At 42.8% G+C, this 16097-nt stretch overlaps 2 protein-coding genes across 5 annotated transcripts in view; one reads left to right on the plus strand and one right to left on the minus strand.

Annotated features, from left to right (window-relative positions):
- Positions 1-3744, plus strand: part of PPP3CB (protein phosphatase 3 catalytic subunit beta) — a 51411-nt gene extending 47667 nt beyond the window's left edge. For both annotated transcript variants that reach the window (XR_006177406.1, XR_006177407.1), the window contains exon 16: positions 3381-3744. The gene's annotated coding sequence lies outside the window, so the exon portion shown is untranslated. The remainder of the gene's footprint in view (positions 1-3380) is intronic.
- Positions 537-15815, minus strand: ANXA7 (annexin A7). Of its 3 annotated transcripts, none has more exons than XM_042863100.1 (13): positions 15737-15815; positions 11974-12028; positions 10224-10422; positions 9818-9916; positions 8633-8673; positions 7609-7711; positions 7241-7335; positions 5901-6014; positions 4473-4643; positions 2834-3004; positions 2650-2725; positions 1380-1492; positions 537-876 (listed from the first exon to the last, which is right to left on the minus strand). In XM_042863100.1, exons 2-13 carry the CDS (start codon positions 12025-12027, stop codon positions 754-756), a joined length of 1359 nt encoding a protein of 452 aa, XP_042719034.1. In that variant the 5' UTR covers position 12028; positions 15737-15815; the 3' UTR covers positions 537-753. The 3 variants fall into 3 exon arrangements, with proteins under 3 accessions (XP_042719034.1, XP_042719033.1, XP_042719035.1); XM_042863099.1 differs by having other exon boundaries at positions 8633-8676; XM_042863101.1 differs by lacking the exon at positions 10224-10422 and having other exon boundaries at positions 8633-8676.
- Positions 15816-16097: the final 282 nt, after the last annotated feature.

Here is a 16097-nt window from a genome sequence, read left to right on the forward strand (position 1 = left end):
CACTACTCAAAGCTGGTTTTCTTTTTTCCTTAATCCTCTGAAACCATTGCTGCATCATTTGTATTGTGTGTTGCTGTCACTTTCAACTTGGATTAACACATGCTCTGTAGTGTTAGTGTTTGCTTACACCAAATTACTGAACAATGAAGGAACAATATAACCCACTTTTTTACAAGGCGATACTTCAAAATTAGATTTGAAATTGCTTCTCCTTTCTATTGCTGCCTTAAGCACAATGCTAACTACCTCCTAATCATAACTAATTTAAGAACTTACATAGAGAAGGCATAGTCATCTTCTGCCAAGGTGCTTAAACTGTACAGTGTGACTTAAACTGAGCACTTGCTGCTTTTTTCAGCGTTAGGAGGGGAAGACAGAAAAGAATTCTTATTAGAGAACCTTTTTTTTTTGTCATCGCAGTTAGCTCTGTAGTTAAGTTTAGAGATTTCAAGGAAGTAATTATGCAGGAGTTTGTAAGAGGGGAGGTGGTTTTGTCTGGGTAAAACAAACAAACAAACAAACCTAAGACTTAGGGCTAGTAGACAAGATATATCTTTTATTATACAATAAAGAGTAATATGTGCTGTAAATTAAGGCAAGTGTAAGTGCAAAAAGCTTAATGAATCACCAAGAAGGCGTGTTTGATTATATGTTATTCTTTTACGCGCAAGAGTAGTCAGTGTCTGCATGAAGCATGTTACATGTCCTTCGGTTTGTTTTAAAAAAGAAAACAAACAACCAGGTAACTGTCTTCTATTGACCAACAATTGCCAGTAGCAAACGCCTGTAATCGCCGCTTGTATCACTTGCTATCATTGTAGCCAGAGTCTTCTGATACATTTCTGTGAACTTCTGTTTAATTTGCACCAGATCAATCTGTGCAAAGAAGATAAAAGAAAGTGTGAGACTTAAATACAAAGTATAATTTTAACTCCTAGATATAAGTGTGCATCTCTTTCCTCACGCTGAACACAAGTCAAGGGTGCAGTGTGCAACTGATCAGTTCTGTAATTTGTACAAGCCAACTGGTCCCTCTACAGCTGCTCCCAAAGCAGAGGCTGGCTTGTTCCTTGCTTTGGTAGTATGGTAGTATCCTAACTTCATAGAGTTGAAGTTGAGATACTTTTCTGCTACATGGGCAAACAACCACAGTGAGGAAGGAAGACAAGCAGCATTGCTATTTAGCCAGAGAGACTTAAATTATTCTATGAAACCTATCTTCAAAACAAATTACTTTGTTCATCTAAATCTGAAATGGATGGAAGCTTTACTGCAATGCATAATTGCTACAAGCTGTGAAAGAAGGACTGCATAAAAAGGTGGTTAGAGAAGATAGACCTCACAGGGAGTGGAAGGCTACAGAGGAGAAGGTTTCTTACCTCACTGCGAGTGACTACAATTCTGATGAGGGTAGAATCATCTGTGCCAGCTCCTTTCATAGAATGATAAAGCCTTTCTGCAAAAAAGGCTGGGCGATCGAAGGCGCATTGCACTGCAATAAGGTATATTCTTAGGATTAGTTCCAGTATTGTACAGTGATACTGGCAGGATCAGTTCAGGATTTATGTTGTAGTCAGCTGCAGGTAGCTGTCAATACAGATTCTGTTATTCTGGATTACAGTAACTGTTTTGCTAAAGTGGGTTTATTTTGAAGCTGAACAAATGAGTTATTACTTCACAAGAAAAGTTGTAGATATTACCAGTTAATTTTTCTGAAAGTGCTTTTTACAGGTGACTGAAACCTTAATTCTCAAACAGGTTGTTTCCAGTTCTTTTCCTTACATAGCTGGTACCAGGATATGAGTACTTTTACTGGTGTTCCATTGCTAGGTCCCCAGTAACAAAAGTACAAAAGTAAATAGTTTTCATTCACAAATAGCTACAGAGTCTGCTAAATCTGTTAGATTTTTTTTACTGTTTTTTTCTTCTATGTGATCCTCAGGGATCATTTTTTCCTGCAGAACTTCAGTAGAATATAGTCTGGGAAGAACTTATTTAGTATGATAGCTTTTAATCACTATGGCTGCAGAAATGCTGTCAGTTTGGTAAACAGTGGTAGAGCTGGTGTGCAGAGTACTGGTTTCACTTCAGTAACTCATACTGATCCTGTCAGAAGTCATAACAAATTTGAAATGCTTTTCTATAAGTTGGCAGGGATTAGTGAAATCAGAACAGGTCTTCTCTTCTGGTAATGCTTTCCTCAGAAATGTTGAGCTTTTCAGGGGTAGCAGGTGGCAGAGGATTGTAGAGTGAACCATGCCTAAAAGTAGCTTCATGGTGGGTCTGAGATCACATGTGGAGTGGTTCAGCTATCTCTGCCTCTGTTAGTGGCACTGGCTTCATTTTGCAGGGCTCTGAAACACAGAACCACCAGTGCTAAGCAGTGTCCCTTGCTTCTGTGTAGTCACATGTCTTTCTAGACAAGTAGTTTCTGTGTAATCTTCTCTGGCTTCAAACCCCCAGCTAGATGTCTGTTTCCTCCAAGTGCAAAGTGAATAATCTGAATAATTAAAGTTACTTTTGTAGTAATAGAGTCTCAGATTGTATATTCATTTGCCATATGACCAGTGCTGAATTGGATTCTTCCTCAATTACTTTTAGAAAATTAAATTCTTAGGGGATAAGAGTAAGGAAGAAAGTATCACTTACAAATAGCCTTCAAGCCACGTTCCACATTTCCAGAAAATTCTCGATCAATGCTGCTTGCTAAGTCACGATTAGCAATCTACAAATAAATGAGATTAACTTGTGGATCACAAAATGCAGCAACATGTGGAACCTCAATTCAAAATATGCTGACCAAACTCATTTGAAGTCAGTGAAGAATTCCTACCCTGGAATACGCCTCAGCTGTTGCTCTCAACTGGGGAAAACTTCTGCTTGCCAGCACCATATTAAAGCAAGATTCATCCGTCCCGAGTTTTCCTTCACCTGCTTGGTAAAGACGCTGAGCATCTTCTTGAGCTTTTTGATAATCCACGGTTTGATTCTCATCCCGGTTACCCTAAAAGCAAGGTTAGCAGAAGTCAAATGAAGTAGCACAGAGAAGCTGTGCTTTCCCTGCTTGGAGTACAGACCCCAAGCGTGTATCTCCGAAGCTTGAAGTAGGATGAGTGATACCAGTGAGAAATACATTACATTGCTTTAAAACTATTATTTGGATTAATATTTCTTAGAAAAAAATACAATTGTGGCCCAAAACTTTGTCAGTAGGGTTTGGTTTAAACTGTGGATATACTGCGTGTGTATTTGTATATATGTACATACACACTCATATGTTGCTTCACCTATAAAAACATTTTCATCTGGTCTTTTTCAGGAACTGCACTCAATTCTCTATTTTATTTAATAATGAAAGCTTTCTCTTGATTTGTTTCTAGGCTTCAAGTTGCAATGAATCTTCCTAAATGAACTAATGAATTACCTTTCTGAATATGCACACCTGAAATATCTCAGGTCCTCTATTATATTTAGAATTGCTAATTGCAACTATGAATGTATCCAGAAAATACTTACTATAGTTGTAATATGTCAAGTAGGGCTTATGTGACATTTTATGCGCTTTGGGATTTGCATTCTTGCTGCACAGTGCATGGATGGATGCTGCTAAATGTATTGGCTGAGTAGGCTAAATACACACTCTTAAATACTACTGTGTCTGTAGCTGTTAATATAATATTTAAATTATGTGGTTGTCAGTTACTGTACTGGATTTATCAAAATAAAAATTAGCATGAGCTTCAAGCTTTGCTTTCTTGTGGACTTTGATTTTGTAACGCAAATGCCTGGTGAATAGCTGAACTCTCATAAAGGTAGAAGCAAACAGAGTAGAGAAGAGTCGTAGAAATTCAAGGCAGGTGTATCAGAAAAATGTGGGAAGTTGCACGTGCTGTGTATTTCTTTCTAAACATGGATAACAGCAAGTTACTGTTCTTCAATACAAAAAGAGCCCCAGTAAATAACATGAGATAAGCAGCCTTCAGTGTTCACAGGAGTGTAGTGGTAGCACACGTGTACTGCTGGTTATCTGAAGGGAGGGTTACAATGTGATTTGGAAGGTACTGTTTTGTTTGAGGGAACTCTCACAGATATTTTACGTGCTATAAAGGTCATCCTAACAAAATTACCCAAATAATGTTACGCAAAAAAAAAAGAAGAAAAGCACCTGGCTTTAACAGCAGCATGGAGCACTGCTTGTAGCATGTGCTATTTGATTGCATCTGCTCAAAGTATTTACACAGGTCTTCTGTGGGGAATACAGAGTGCTCGATTAAGTCGCTCAATCTGTCATATAGATAAGAAGGAATTCTTCCTTGAGGAGGAGTTGAGGTGTTTTATCTTGTTAGAAAGGAAATTAGTCTAGGGCTGGCTTCTGTCTCTGGCTAAGCAGGCACAGGCAATTCATTTATGGAACAATTATGGATATATGCAAGGAAAGCACGTGTATGTCTTAAAAATAAAAATTGTCTCACTTGGCACATAGATACAAGTAACCGTTCAAAGTGTCCAGAAGTGTCTGCTCTGATGTCTTGTTCGATGTCCCTTCCAAATTCTGATTTATAGCAGTTCACTATTTCTCGTATTTCCTGGTTTGTCCTTGTGCAAAGGATCTCTATCAGCACTCTCTCCTGCGTGCCTGCTCCCTGTAGGCAAAACAAAAGAAGGCATAACTACAAAGCACTACCTACTTCATTTTGTTTGACTGTAAAAATAAGCAATCAGCTGTTATTGTAAAAGAGGATACGATTCCTATTGTAAGAACAATATTCTAGTTGGTGTGAAAGCACCAAGTTCACCAAATGCTGAACATGGAATGAAGATTTTTGAAATGCTCAGTTCTGCACTGGCTTAAAATAATACCCTGTCTACTATGGCAATGTCAGCCATAGGTAACAGAGTGTAGGTTTAAGAAGAAAATGAAAAAATGATTTGGCAACCTTATTCTGGGAACATATTGGAGGAAGGCAGAGCCTTCTGATAGCCCTTAAAGTCAGACATATGCATGTAAATACTGTGAAGGTGCGTTTCTTATTCCAAAGGTGACTGGTTCCTCTGCATGGAGGACCAGCAGAAACTTTTCATAGCTGGTTTCATCTCCTCAGGATAGAATTTAACTGGGGGTTCTGAGTACAGACACATCCGCTGGCATGACCATCACTATTCGAGCAAGGATTACGTAGGCTTAAATCTATATGAACCTTCTAAGTAGTACTGTAACATGGTTAATTTTTTTAAATGGTTGTGTGGGTCTTGCTCCCACTAAAGCTAGATCTTCATTTGTGCTCCATATTCTTTAGAGATCTGCATTGCTATCTGAGTTAAGTGACTTGTTTCCAGTAGTCAGCCACCTGCTAGCTGCTGCCACTCGAGCAAGGAATTCAGGTAAGTTGGACGTACCAGTTTACCTGAGTTAGAAGGTTAAATCAGCTAGCTCACCTAACCCCTAATGTGGATTTAACACCCAAAGAGATACTTGCATCCCCTGACCTCAAGAAAATACTCCTTCGTTTTTGTCCTGTTAAAAAAAAATCAGGTTATCTAAAACTATCAGTTAGTAGCTATGGCTTGTTTCCAGCAGGGAGAGGTATGCAACTTCAGTGTAAACAGTGCTTATTGGTTAAAAGAACTCTGGCTCTCATTAGGTTCTAGCAAAAAGAATGACCAAGAGAGGGGCAGAGAATAAAATTCAATCGTGCAGCATTCATTCCCTGCTGGACAGCTGCTGCAAACTGACCAATCCTGCAGTACTGGCACATGCAGCAGAGAAGAATTCTAATCTCAACAGTCCCTAGATTTGTTTTCCACAGGATTTTTCAACAGTGCAGAGATCAGGTATTTTGTTTTCTTGAATGAGCATTTTTAGATGGTTTTGAACTATTTTGTTCACAGGAGAACCATACCTTCATTGCATGATGTAAACTCCAGGCATCATAGTAGGTTCTAGGCATGAAGAGTGCCAGGATCAGTTCTTCCACATTTCCACTTAATTCAGACTTCAGGTCTTTAATTAAATCCTGTCCAATTAGAAACACAAAAAGGGCATTGTTATATAATATGGGAGTTAGAAATTACTTTAACACATTGTTCAAGTGGCACAAATTTTCACACACACCCCCAAATTAGAGCAGCTGATGAGCTTCTGCTTTTGTTTGCTACAGTACATTACATTGTTATCCATCTCCTGAGAATCCCTAATAGCCACCAAGAGCACCATCACTCCCCTCTTTGAGAATACTGGTAAAACAGATAGCAGTACACATCCGTAACTCTGTAGTGACTGGAGTGCTCACTGAGGAAGGAGCGCTGAGTTCAGTTCCTTCCTGCATCAAGTATTTCCAACCCTACAGCTCCAGTTACTTGCAGAATTACTTATCGTATTTTAGATACGAACCAACAAGTTCGGCCCGGTGGGGAAAGAGCTGATTTTTTCAGGGGAGATTCAAGTTGGACATTATAAAAAATTTCTTCTCTGAAGGAGCAGCAGTGCACAGGAATGGACTGCCCAGGGAGGTGGTGGAGTCGCTGTCCCTACAGGAGATGTGGGGATGTGGCACTGAGGGATGTGATCAGTGGGCACAGTGGTGACGTGTTGACAGTTGGACTTGATTTTCAAGGTCTTTTCTAACCTTTAAGGATTCTGTGATTCTTTCAGAGCAGTGCTACTAAGCAGATAAAAATGTAACAGCAAAAAGCACAGAAAAGAAATGATTTGAAAGCAAGTGTCTGCAAGACAGACTCCTTTGGAAAAGAACCTTCCATTATGTATCATAAAGGGGGCAACAGGAGTAGACGGTCTGCAATTTTCAGGTGAGCAGAGTTACAGCAATAATGGCATGGAGCTGAGTTACTCCAGCGCGCTGTGCCTTAGCAGTGATCCTCAACCAATTTATCAGTTGGCTTTTTAGTGGAAAAAAAAAAGTTATTTCAGCACTAATATTTGTGCACAAAACCTCAGGAACATCATACAGTAAGACAGTTTAATCTCAATTAATTTCTGTCTTCTTAGTACTGTCAACTCAGAAAAGTTTCTGCTTTGCTGAGGGACCTTGCCAGACTGCCGTATGCCCTCACTTCTACCAGGTATCACAACACTCAAATACCAGGTGTCTACATGGTATGCAGTGAAAAATATAACCCAAAGAGGTGCATTTAATAAATGCCCCAAACCACTCTCCAAGACTAAAATGCAATTGGCAGTTACACATCAGCTGAAATGATGGGTTTTGTTTACTGAACATACCTTGCCATACATCGTCTTGAAAGCTGCCTTGATTTTTTGCCTTTGGTCATTGGAGCGGTTAGATACAACATCAATGATAGCCTTCTCGTCAGTCCCTTGGAAACAGAACAGCAATGGGAGACCTTGTAATAATCCATCTAAGGCAGTGCATTTTTTAATCTCACATTTTTGCATAGTTATATAATAAGTGCATGAACATCATTTAAGTCTGTTTACCAAATTTTCTTTGCAAAGAGATTTCTACTAAATCTCTTTTGGTGCGACTTTTGATGAGCTTTTGGAAAAATGAATACCTTTATGGTTAGATACAAACTGAAGCACTAAATGGCATTAACACGTTACAAATGTAATGCCTGTTGCTTACTTACCAAAACCCTTCATAGCTTTGCGCAGAATTTCTGCATCCCTTCCAGCATCAAAGTTTGGAGCAGCTTGAATTGTGCCCTGAGTGTACTGAGCCATTGCTGCAGGCTGAAAACAAAAGCCATGTATAACTAGCTATCCTGCACAATACTAATTCAACTTTAAATAACTGCTTAGCAGTGAGTACTTCAGAGGGAGGAGTCACAGAATGGTTTGTTCCACTTGTTCTGCTGGCTCACCGTTTTTCTCTGACACAAAATCAGGGTGACAGTTGTGTTGAACAGCTTTGGTCGACCACCACTGCCAGAGCAATGCCTTTATGCAGGCCTGCATGTTGAGCATACAGAGATACTGACTGATGGTTTTGTTTGGGGTGTATTCTGAGTGTGGCCAGGAACTCTGCAATGACTTCATTGCTGCTTTTACACCAAAGGAAAGTTTGTCATTGTTAAACAGTTGATAATGTAGGACCAATTCATACCCTTTCATATCAAACTCATTGAGAAACGCTGTATTAAAATGCCTGTAGGCAAATACATGACAGCTTACATTTTATTACTTTCAATTAATTATTCAAATTATAGAGTAAATCGGAATCCTATTGAAAGCAATGTCAACAAATCAATTATTTTTCTGCATGGCAAGATGCATACTCTGTTTTGTTCTTTTTTCCTTTTTTCCCTTTAGCAGAAAGCCCCTCTGCAATTCTATGATAGACAACCTGAGTGCTGCAGTGACGTTCAGGGTTGTATTACCTGAGTTCCCCTTTGCCCAGAACTGCCTCTAATAGCAGTTCTCCCTTGCACTGGGGACAAAATGAGGGACTGTTATTAAACAACCTTTATTAATATCAGAATACATTTTCAGCCATCAGTGCCTGTTTGTCTGTGACGCATCCCCAGCTCGTATTCAGGCCTCCTCCCTAATATTTGCCATACACCCAATCGCCCACTAACAGCAAGGTGAAAAAAATAGAGAAGCAACATTAAGATCTTATTATATTAAGATAAAAGAGCACACAGCACATACCGGACCAGGCGTCGGTGATGGTGCTTGTCCACCAGGATAGCCTACTGAAAATGAATTAAATAGCAAGATAAATAGATTAATTATGTTTCTTCTTATTATATGAACGCTACTTAAGCTGAAAGTAAAACCATTTATAGACATGGTAAGTTACAGGTCTACCACAGCAATAACCTATGTGCTAAGTAACAATACCTATAACTGAAGCTCTTGCCATTGAGAACAGTGGGAAGAAGCAATCACGAAGCATTCTGGTAGATACTTTAGTGAGGCACTAATAAAAATGCTAAATTTACTGGTGCTGTGAGAGCTGGAAGAATCTCTCCTTATTAAATATGGCTGCCATTGATGAAAGCCAAGATGATCCATGCAAATGAGGAATGCACGTCCCGTGCTCTCTGGCAGAGTCATTTTATTTATGTTAAAATGTCTACAGCATATTAACAACAAATGCTGAGAATTCACTGGTGCGAGAACTGAAGAAATCTCATTTCATGTTCAAAATCATTGTGAATACAAAAGATGCAACCACTTTTTAAAACTGGTATTTTATTTTTATCTATAGTGCATATGCACAGTTATTCTTGTTTTAATGGCAGCTTAATTATTAAAGTCAGTGAAGCAATCATTAAAAGAAAGTTTGCTGCTCTGAATTTCTTGCAGACGCAACTGACATCCCAGGACAAAAATGTTTTTGATGGTAACTGATGGTAACTTCAAAGCATGAAGAACAATGCACTGGGTTTAAGCAACAGTGTGCATTCTCCTTTCCACTCCCTCGTAATTCCTGGGATCACTGTGAACACATATCTGCTCAGGTTCCTGAAAAATATATCCATGTCTCTGAGATGAGCAGAACTGCCAGATATCTGTTGAGTGTGGATTCCCAATTTAACATTTCTGGTCAGATAAGTGCAGTTTGAAGAAGGATAAGGACCTAACCAATTACATCACGATCGTTAAGCACTGACAGCCATCCCCTTTGAATGCAGCACATAAAGGTGATTCTCACCTGCTCTTCATTTGTCAGGAAAGGTGAGAGGACACGCACAGCTTACAGACCTCAATGGCTAACAGTAACAAAGGTAAGGGCCTATTTTTTTTTTTCTTACTATCTATCTTGGGATCTCTTGGTTTAGCCTTGGATTCTTGACGTATAATACATATGGCACGGAAACATCCACATACCAGGAATTTGTGCTGGTCCACCTCCACCATAGCTTTGGGCAGGAGGCTGGGGATAGCCACCAAAGCCAGGGCCAGTGGGAGGCACGCCAAACCCAGGGCCTGTGGGAGTTAGGAGCAGATAACAGATTTTAGCACACAGCATTTCTGGTTTCTGGCACAACATGAGCCACGGCATTGAGCTGCACAAGAGATTGTTTCTTTTCTCTCTATCTGTGCAGTGGCTCACAACCCAAAGCCATCAAAACTCTGCTATTAGCATGCAGGTACTTCTTGGTAGGTAGCAATCCGGCTGTCTAGACACTGCTGCCTAAATTGATCACTGAACAATCGCTTGCTTTTCTTTACTACTTTCCCGAGCACAAAGACTTGGTTACAACAGAAATAACTCCCAAGGGCTGGATCTTACCTCCAGGATAAGATGGCATTCCTCCAGCCTGGGGAGCTCCAGGGAAGCCCCCTGGGGCAGGATATCCTCCTGCCTCTGGATACCCAGCACTGGGTGGTGCTGCAGGAAAGCTCCCTCCTCCTGCTGGAGGATATCCTCCAGGAGCAGCAGGGTAGGTGTACTGCCCAGCGGGCGGATAGACAGACTCCTGTCCTGTGGGCTGAAATACAAAGAACCCACGAGATGTCTGTACTCTATTACAGAGTGAAAACTCAAGCTACTAAAATGTCCATATATGTGTAATAACGTGATTAGGTTTAGCTCTTAGGAGCAGCAGCAGCATTCCCTAAACCTAGACACGGGCCTTCTGGCTGGGTCCTCTGATGCATCTCCCTAGCAGTAAAATCTAGCTTAAAGGTTTTCCTCAGGTTTGGCTGTCCCAAGATCCCCATCACCACACCATTGTGCCCAGGAAGATCCCCTTCCCCAGTAGTGCAGTCTAACCTTGTTCAGCCAGACTCAACAAAAAGATTTTAATAGGATTTAGATTTGCAAATCCAAGGTTAGGATCCCCTAGGCCTGCTAGGATGACTATCAATATTACAGAAAATAATTTCACATTGATTTCTTGCACTATTGTAGACTAGAAAACCTAGCATGGCTACTCTGGCATCTACCTGGTCTTTTAAATTCGTGAACCGAAGCTGCTAGATTTTAGATGCCGGCTTAAAAAATTATCATAGTATCATTTGAGTTAGAAGGGACCTTAGATGTCATGTAGTCCAACTCCCTTGCAATGAACAGAGACAATTGTGAGGGTTCAGCAGAACGTTGAATGGGGTAAAGAAATCCCAAAGTTAAGAAAGTCTGGCTTCTGACACGGTTATCTCTTTAGTCTGACTGACTTTGGTGTTTCAGAGGGAGTCTGGGTAAATTGCAAAGCAAAATAACTGAAGAATTTACTGCATATACTTTGAGTTTTTCACTATCTTATGGGACATAGGCTGAGCTCCATTTTAAGTCTAGTCGAGTACTACATAAATAGAATTGCCACAATTACGTTATGCTCAGTGCCTTACTAATTAAAGCACGAAGTTGTGTCGAGCTTTGAAAAAAAACAAAACAAAACACTGCACCATCAACCATGCCTGATACATTCCAGCCTTCCAGTTTCACTGGAGTTTTCAGTCCATTCAGTCATGAACTGAAGGTGGAATAAAGTACTGTGGCTGAAGGACTGGGGGTCAAAGTCAAGTTAAAGTGTCCAATATCCTCAGAAAAATATTTACTCAGTGTTGTGGGAAAGCTGGGTTCTTGAGCTTGGATTGCTCAGCAGCTTTACTCCTGAACGAAATGGCCAGGATGTGGGCATACAGGTGGTTTGGTAGACACTGGTTCAGACAATACCCTGTTCCTAAAGATCCTCATATTTGTTAACAATTACCAATGCTTTAAAAATAAATCAATAAATAAAGCACCATTTTGCTGAGGTAGTTAGCTATATGCATGAGAAAACAAAACAGAATGAAAATGACTAAAAACATCAAGGTAACAACCTGAACAAGAAGCAGCCACCCACCCTCTGGAACAACGGGCGATATTATAAAATATATATCAGACTTCCTTCTTGGAGTTCATTTGAGATAAAGGTAAAGTCACACTCAGAGATGGATATATGGATAAAAACAGCTGCTATTTACATGCATACAGTAAGAAGGGATGTTGACTCTAAATACACTGGGAATGCAACACAGGTAAAAGCCATACTTACAGGGTAGCCAGGGAAAGCAGGGTAGCCAGAAGGGGGATAACCTGGGTATGACATTCTGGAAGAAAAAAAAAAATTCCCTGTCAGTCACTACATGAGTGTGTAGCTGCCACTTGTTGGTTTAGTAACTGTGACGTTACTTGAGCAACTCAGTTACTTCATTCAGTGTTGCTAAAAGTACTCATCAGCTACAAAACCACAAACCTTTTCCTTTTTTTTTTTTTTATTTTTTTTATTTTTTATTTTTTTTTACACAGAACAGCAAGCAGAATTCAGAAGAGAAGCATCATCAACTTTGTAATTACATGCTACCTTAATTAGGTCAGATATATGTTGAAGCACAGTAAGAGTGCTGAACCTCCAAAAGTAATTCTGAAATACAGGTTACAGAGCGTGAAGTCTCAGCAGGAAGGGGCTGAGCCTGTGTCAGAACAGAGACGGAAGAGTTAGGCTCAATTCCATGCTTGTATCCTGTCAGCCTGCGCCCCTTCACTCACAGGAATAGCTCCTGAGAGGAGAATAGTACTTGATCTATTCCACAGAGAACCATCTAATAGAAATGTATCTTTTGCCTGCTTTTGGCTGTTCTTATGAAATAGATACATGCACCAAAATTATTTCAAAGATCAAATAATGGGGTTTAAACTAAAAAGTTCTAACTTCTTGAATAACACAAGCCAGAATTGATGCTAGCTGTAACAAGTATGACAAGTAAGCAGGACAGCTCAAGTGTGGGAGGACCAGGGTGGTTCAGCAGCCACACGTCTATTACTTTGACCTTTGAGTCCCTATTAAGATCCCACATTTGTCTGTCTCCAAAACATAAGAAATGACTCAGTGTTTCTTTTCCTGATGGTAATGACATGGTGCCTCCTGCAGAATTAAACTGCGCCCAGTGCTGGTCAGTGCACCGTGAAAACCATTTGCAAAGATCTGAATTTTAATACAAAGAGCTTATTTAAGCATAAGAAGATAACACTATAGATGAAGGTTTATATTAGCACAATACAAACTTACACGTGACATACAATAAATTGAAGAAAAGGGCATAGAAAAGTTTTTCAAGTGCTTGTTTCCTGAGCCTGCAGGCCTTTCAGTCTTTAAGTGACTGTTCTGCCAAAAAATGCCTCCGTGAGGCATTCCTGTCTTGCATAACTGAAGAGGGAAAGAGGTGGAGGAGCTGCTGGGTGGGGGCCTCACACAGAACCGACCTCCACAGCAGCTCCAGGCGTGTTGTCTCTTGTGCAAGAGCTGCTGGCTGGAAAGGGAGGGGATCTGTTTCATTTTTTTACATCCTTTCAAAATAAGTGAAGCTGCTGTTTCAAAATTCGTGAGCAGAAAGAGCAATCTTAGCCTCCCTACAAATACTTTATGCCAATGGAATTATTTCTGTTTGTTATTTCAAAATACTACTGCCCTCACGCTCAAACAAAACACCAAAATGAGGAAGCATCCAGGCAGGAGTTCAGCTCCCAGCTACTTCCCCAGTACCCCACATCTTACTGTACTCCCCCTGCATTACTTCATTTGTGCAGGAGATTTCTGTTTCCTGCTAATAACTATTTCAATCCTTTTCTTAATAGAAGGACTGGGGGATTAGAAACAGAAGAAGACAGGGACTGGGAGTTACTCATTGCATGTTTATGAGGCAGTGTCCTAGCTGCACAAATCAAAGAAAATGGGAAATACAAAAATGAATTGTAATACAGTTACTAACTATTCTAACTATAGAACTATACTAATTCTAACTATACCTAACTAGGTAGGACACAGGCAAACAAATGGATCTGAAAGCCATCTTCTTGCTATGTTGTACCACTAATTCCACAAATGCTGCCTTAAATGCCTCTGACTTACTGTGGAAAACATTAAAACTTAGAGCAGGTTAGTTCAAATGAGAGCCAAAGCAATCTTGTAGATAAGTACAGCCATGTGGTCTCACAGTGATAAAGCAGGAGAACTGCTTCAGGGGGCTTTCTTCGTAAGAAAGGGAGAAGAACTGTGTGAGGTGTACTTGGAAATCATAACTGTAAACACTTTAATCATAAACACTGCTAATTGCCATATGTTTCCCTCAGAAGAAGCACACGGGCAGTACCTGTGCAGTATCTACTACTGACAGCTATGTGCATTGACTTTTCATTCTGGCTTTCCACACATTTCTTCCACTTCTGTTACTTAACCATGGGCTGCAGCTCCCTTCAGGAAGAAGACAACTGCCAACACTTCCTTTGGGTTTCAGTGTCACTCTTTCCACTCAATGGGAAAACAGAGTGTCAGCAAAACTGGCCATTAAAAACCTCCAAACTATTGCAGCCTTATGCTCTGTGTAATTCAATCAAAGTCACGCTGTTAAGCAGGCAGTAAGGTGAAGCCTGTAAAACGGGCAGGTGTGCACAGTATCACATCTCCTGTGCTCACACTGCTTTTTGTAAGGCAGCAAGCAGCCGGTGGCTGCAGGTCAGCTGTTCCAACAGCTGTACAAAGTGTAATTAGTATACAAGTGGGACCCAGCAGTATTTTATCTGTACTGAAACATACCAGTGTTTAAATTGATTGACGAGATACTTAATGTAGAATGAAGTCAGTTTTTTCAGCCATGTTCCCCATTCGCTGTCAAACAAATTCTGGCACAAAAGCTTTTTAGGATTCTGGTTTCCAAGCCTCCTTTGCAAGGAAGGCGGTATTTGTGATTAGCAGATCACCCACCCGTGCACACCTGTGACGTACACGGCCTGTTGCAGTGCTTAACTCTTTCCTTACTGGCACCGCGTGGATTCCATTTCTGGGACGTGGGTAACTGCTGGTGCGTTTTGAGGCCGGCACCGGGATTGGCAGCGTTTCATGTGATCACCAGCTCTAGCAAGACCCCAGTTGCTACTACTTGTGTTTGTAACTCAGAAAAGTGACAGCGTTTTCTTGGTCAGACGTACTGTGGTGAAGGGGTCAGGTAAGGACTTCAGCCCCGGTCCCTGCAGGCGCTCCGCAGCCGGCTGCACAGTGCCGTATGGCGATACGGGCTTCTCCGACAGCAGGACCCAGAGTCCCTTCAGAACGCACCGACCGGACAGCAGCGCGTACCGAAGCAGCTCTCGTCATATCCCGTCTTACAGATACACGTATTCACAACAGCAGTACCTGATTTCGGACCGCCTGCTCTCGCTCCGAGCTCAGCCTGAGAGCCGCGGAGCGGGGCAGAGGCCGCTGCCGCCCGTACAGCCGACAGGGGGGCGGGCTCTGCCCGGTACCGATACCGGCCCTCCCTCGGCGTCCCGCAGCGGAGGGCAATGGGAGCCGCCATCCCGAGGCTTCGCGGACCTTTCTCGTCAGAATCGCAGGTTCGGACGGTTTTTATTTGCTTCGGGGACTCTGGACGGGATCGACTCCGGCGATGTAACGCGGGGTTCGGCGCGGGCAGCATCCCGCCCTGCGGCGGCTGGAGGACCCCGCCCGCGGCCGGAGCCGCCGCCCGTCTCGGTGCGGTCACGCAGCGCCGCGGGCTCTCGCCGCAGGGCCGCGGCTCTGTTGGCCGGCCGTCCGCGCGGAGGCGGTACCGCTCTCGGTACTTGCCCTGAGACGGCGAGGGACCTGGTTCCCGCTCCCCAGCGGACCGCGCCCTCCCCCGGCGGGGCACCTGCCGGCCGCCGAGTCCCGCCGTGCCCCATCGCAGCCTCCCGCGGGGAGCGGCCGGGCCCGGAGCGGGGGACGCGCGCGCGGCGCCGGGCTGATCGCCTTTCTTCCCCCTGCCCGCCCCCAGGCGCCTCACCTGAGGGAAAAGCACGGAGCCTCCGGCCTCTCTGCAGCAGCTACACCGCAAAATGGAGGCCGTGTGGCCGGGAGAGACCCGCCCCGCCCCCGGGTCCGCCCCGGCCCGGCCCCGCTCCCCGCGGGCAGCACCGCCGCGCCCGAGAGTCGACCGGGCTGGCGGCGGCTCCGCTAACGCGGCGCCCCTTCTGCCAGCCGTCCGGCCCGCCCCGGTTCGCTGAGGGCCGCGATGTTCCCTGCGCTGCCTCGGAACGGCGAGGAGCTGCGTTCAGGGGCGGCAGCGCCCAATCCCGCAGCCCTGCCGCCGGGCGCCGTCCCACACGGAGGGCACCGGGCCCGTGAAGTAGAAAGTCCGCATCGCG

This window comes from Lagopus leucura, unplaced genomic scaffold (genome assembly GCF_019238085.1).
Source record: "Lagopus leucura isolate 7727_CA_CO unplaced genomic scaffold, USGS_WTPT01 Super-Scaffold_739, whole genome shotgun sequence".
Lineage (NCBI taxonomy): Eukaryota > Metazoa > Chordata > Aves > Galliformes > Phasianidae > Lagopus > Lagopus leucura.

Bases quoted from the DNA above. Each gene is read 5' to 3' on its own strand.
- ANXA7 (XM_042863099.1), bottom strand. From the start codon at position 12,027: ATGTCATACCCAGGTTATCCCCCTTCTGGCTACCCTGCTTTCCCTGGC. The intron at 3,005-4,472 runs GTGAGACAATTT...CCTTGCTTTTAG, and splicing joins TACTTGTATCTATGTGCCAA to GGTAACCGGGATGAGAATCA. The intron at 2,726-2,833 runs GTAGGAATTCTT...ATTTATTTGTAG, and splicing joins CAGCTGAGGCGTATTCCAGG to ATTGCTAATCGTGACTTAGC.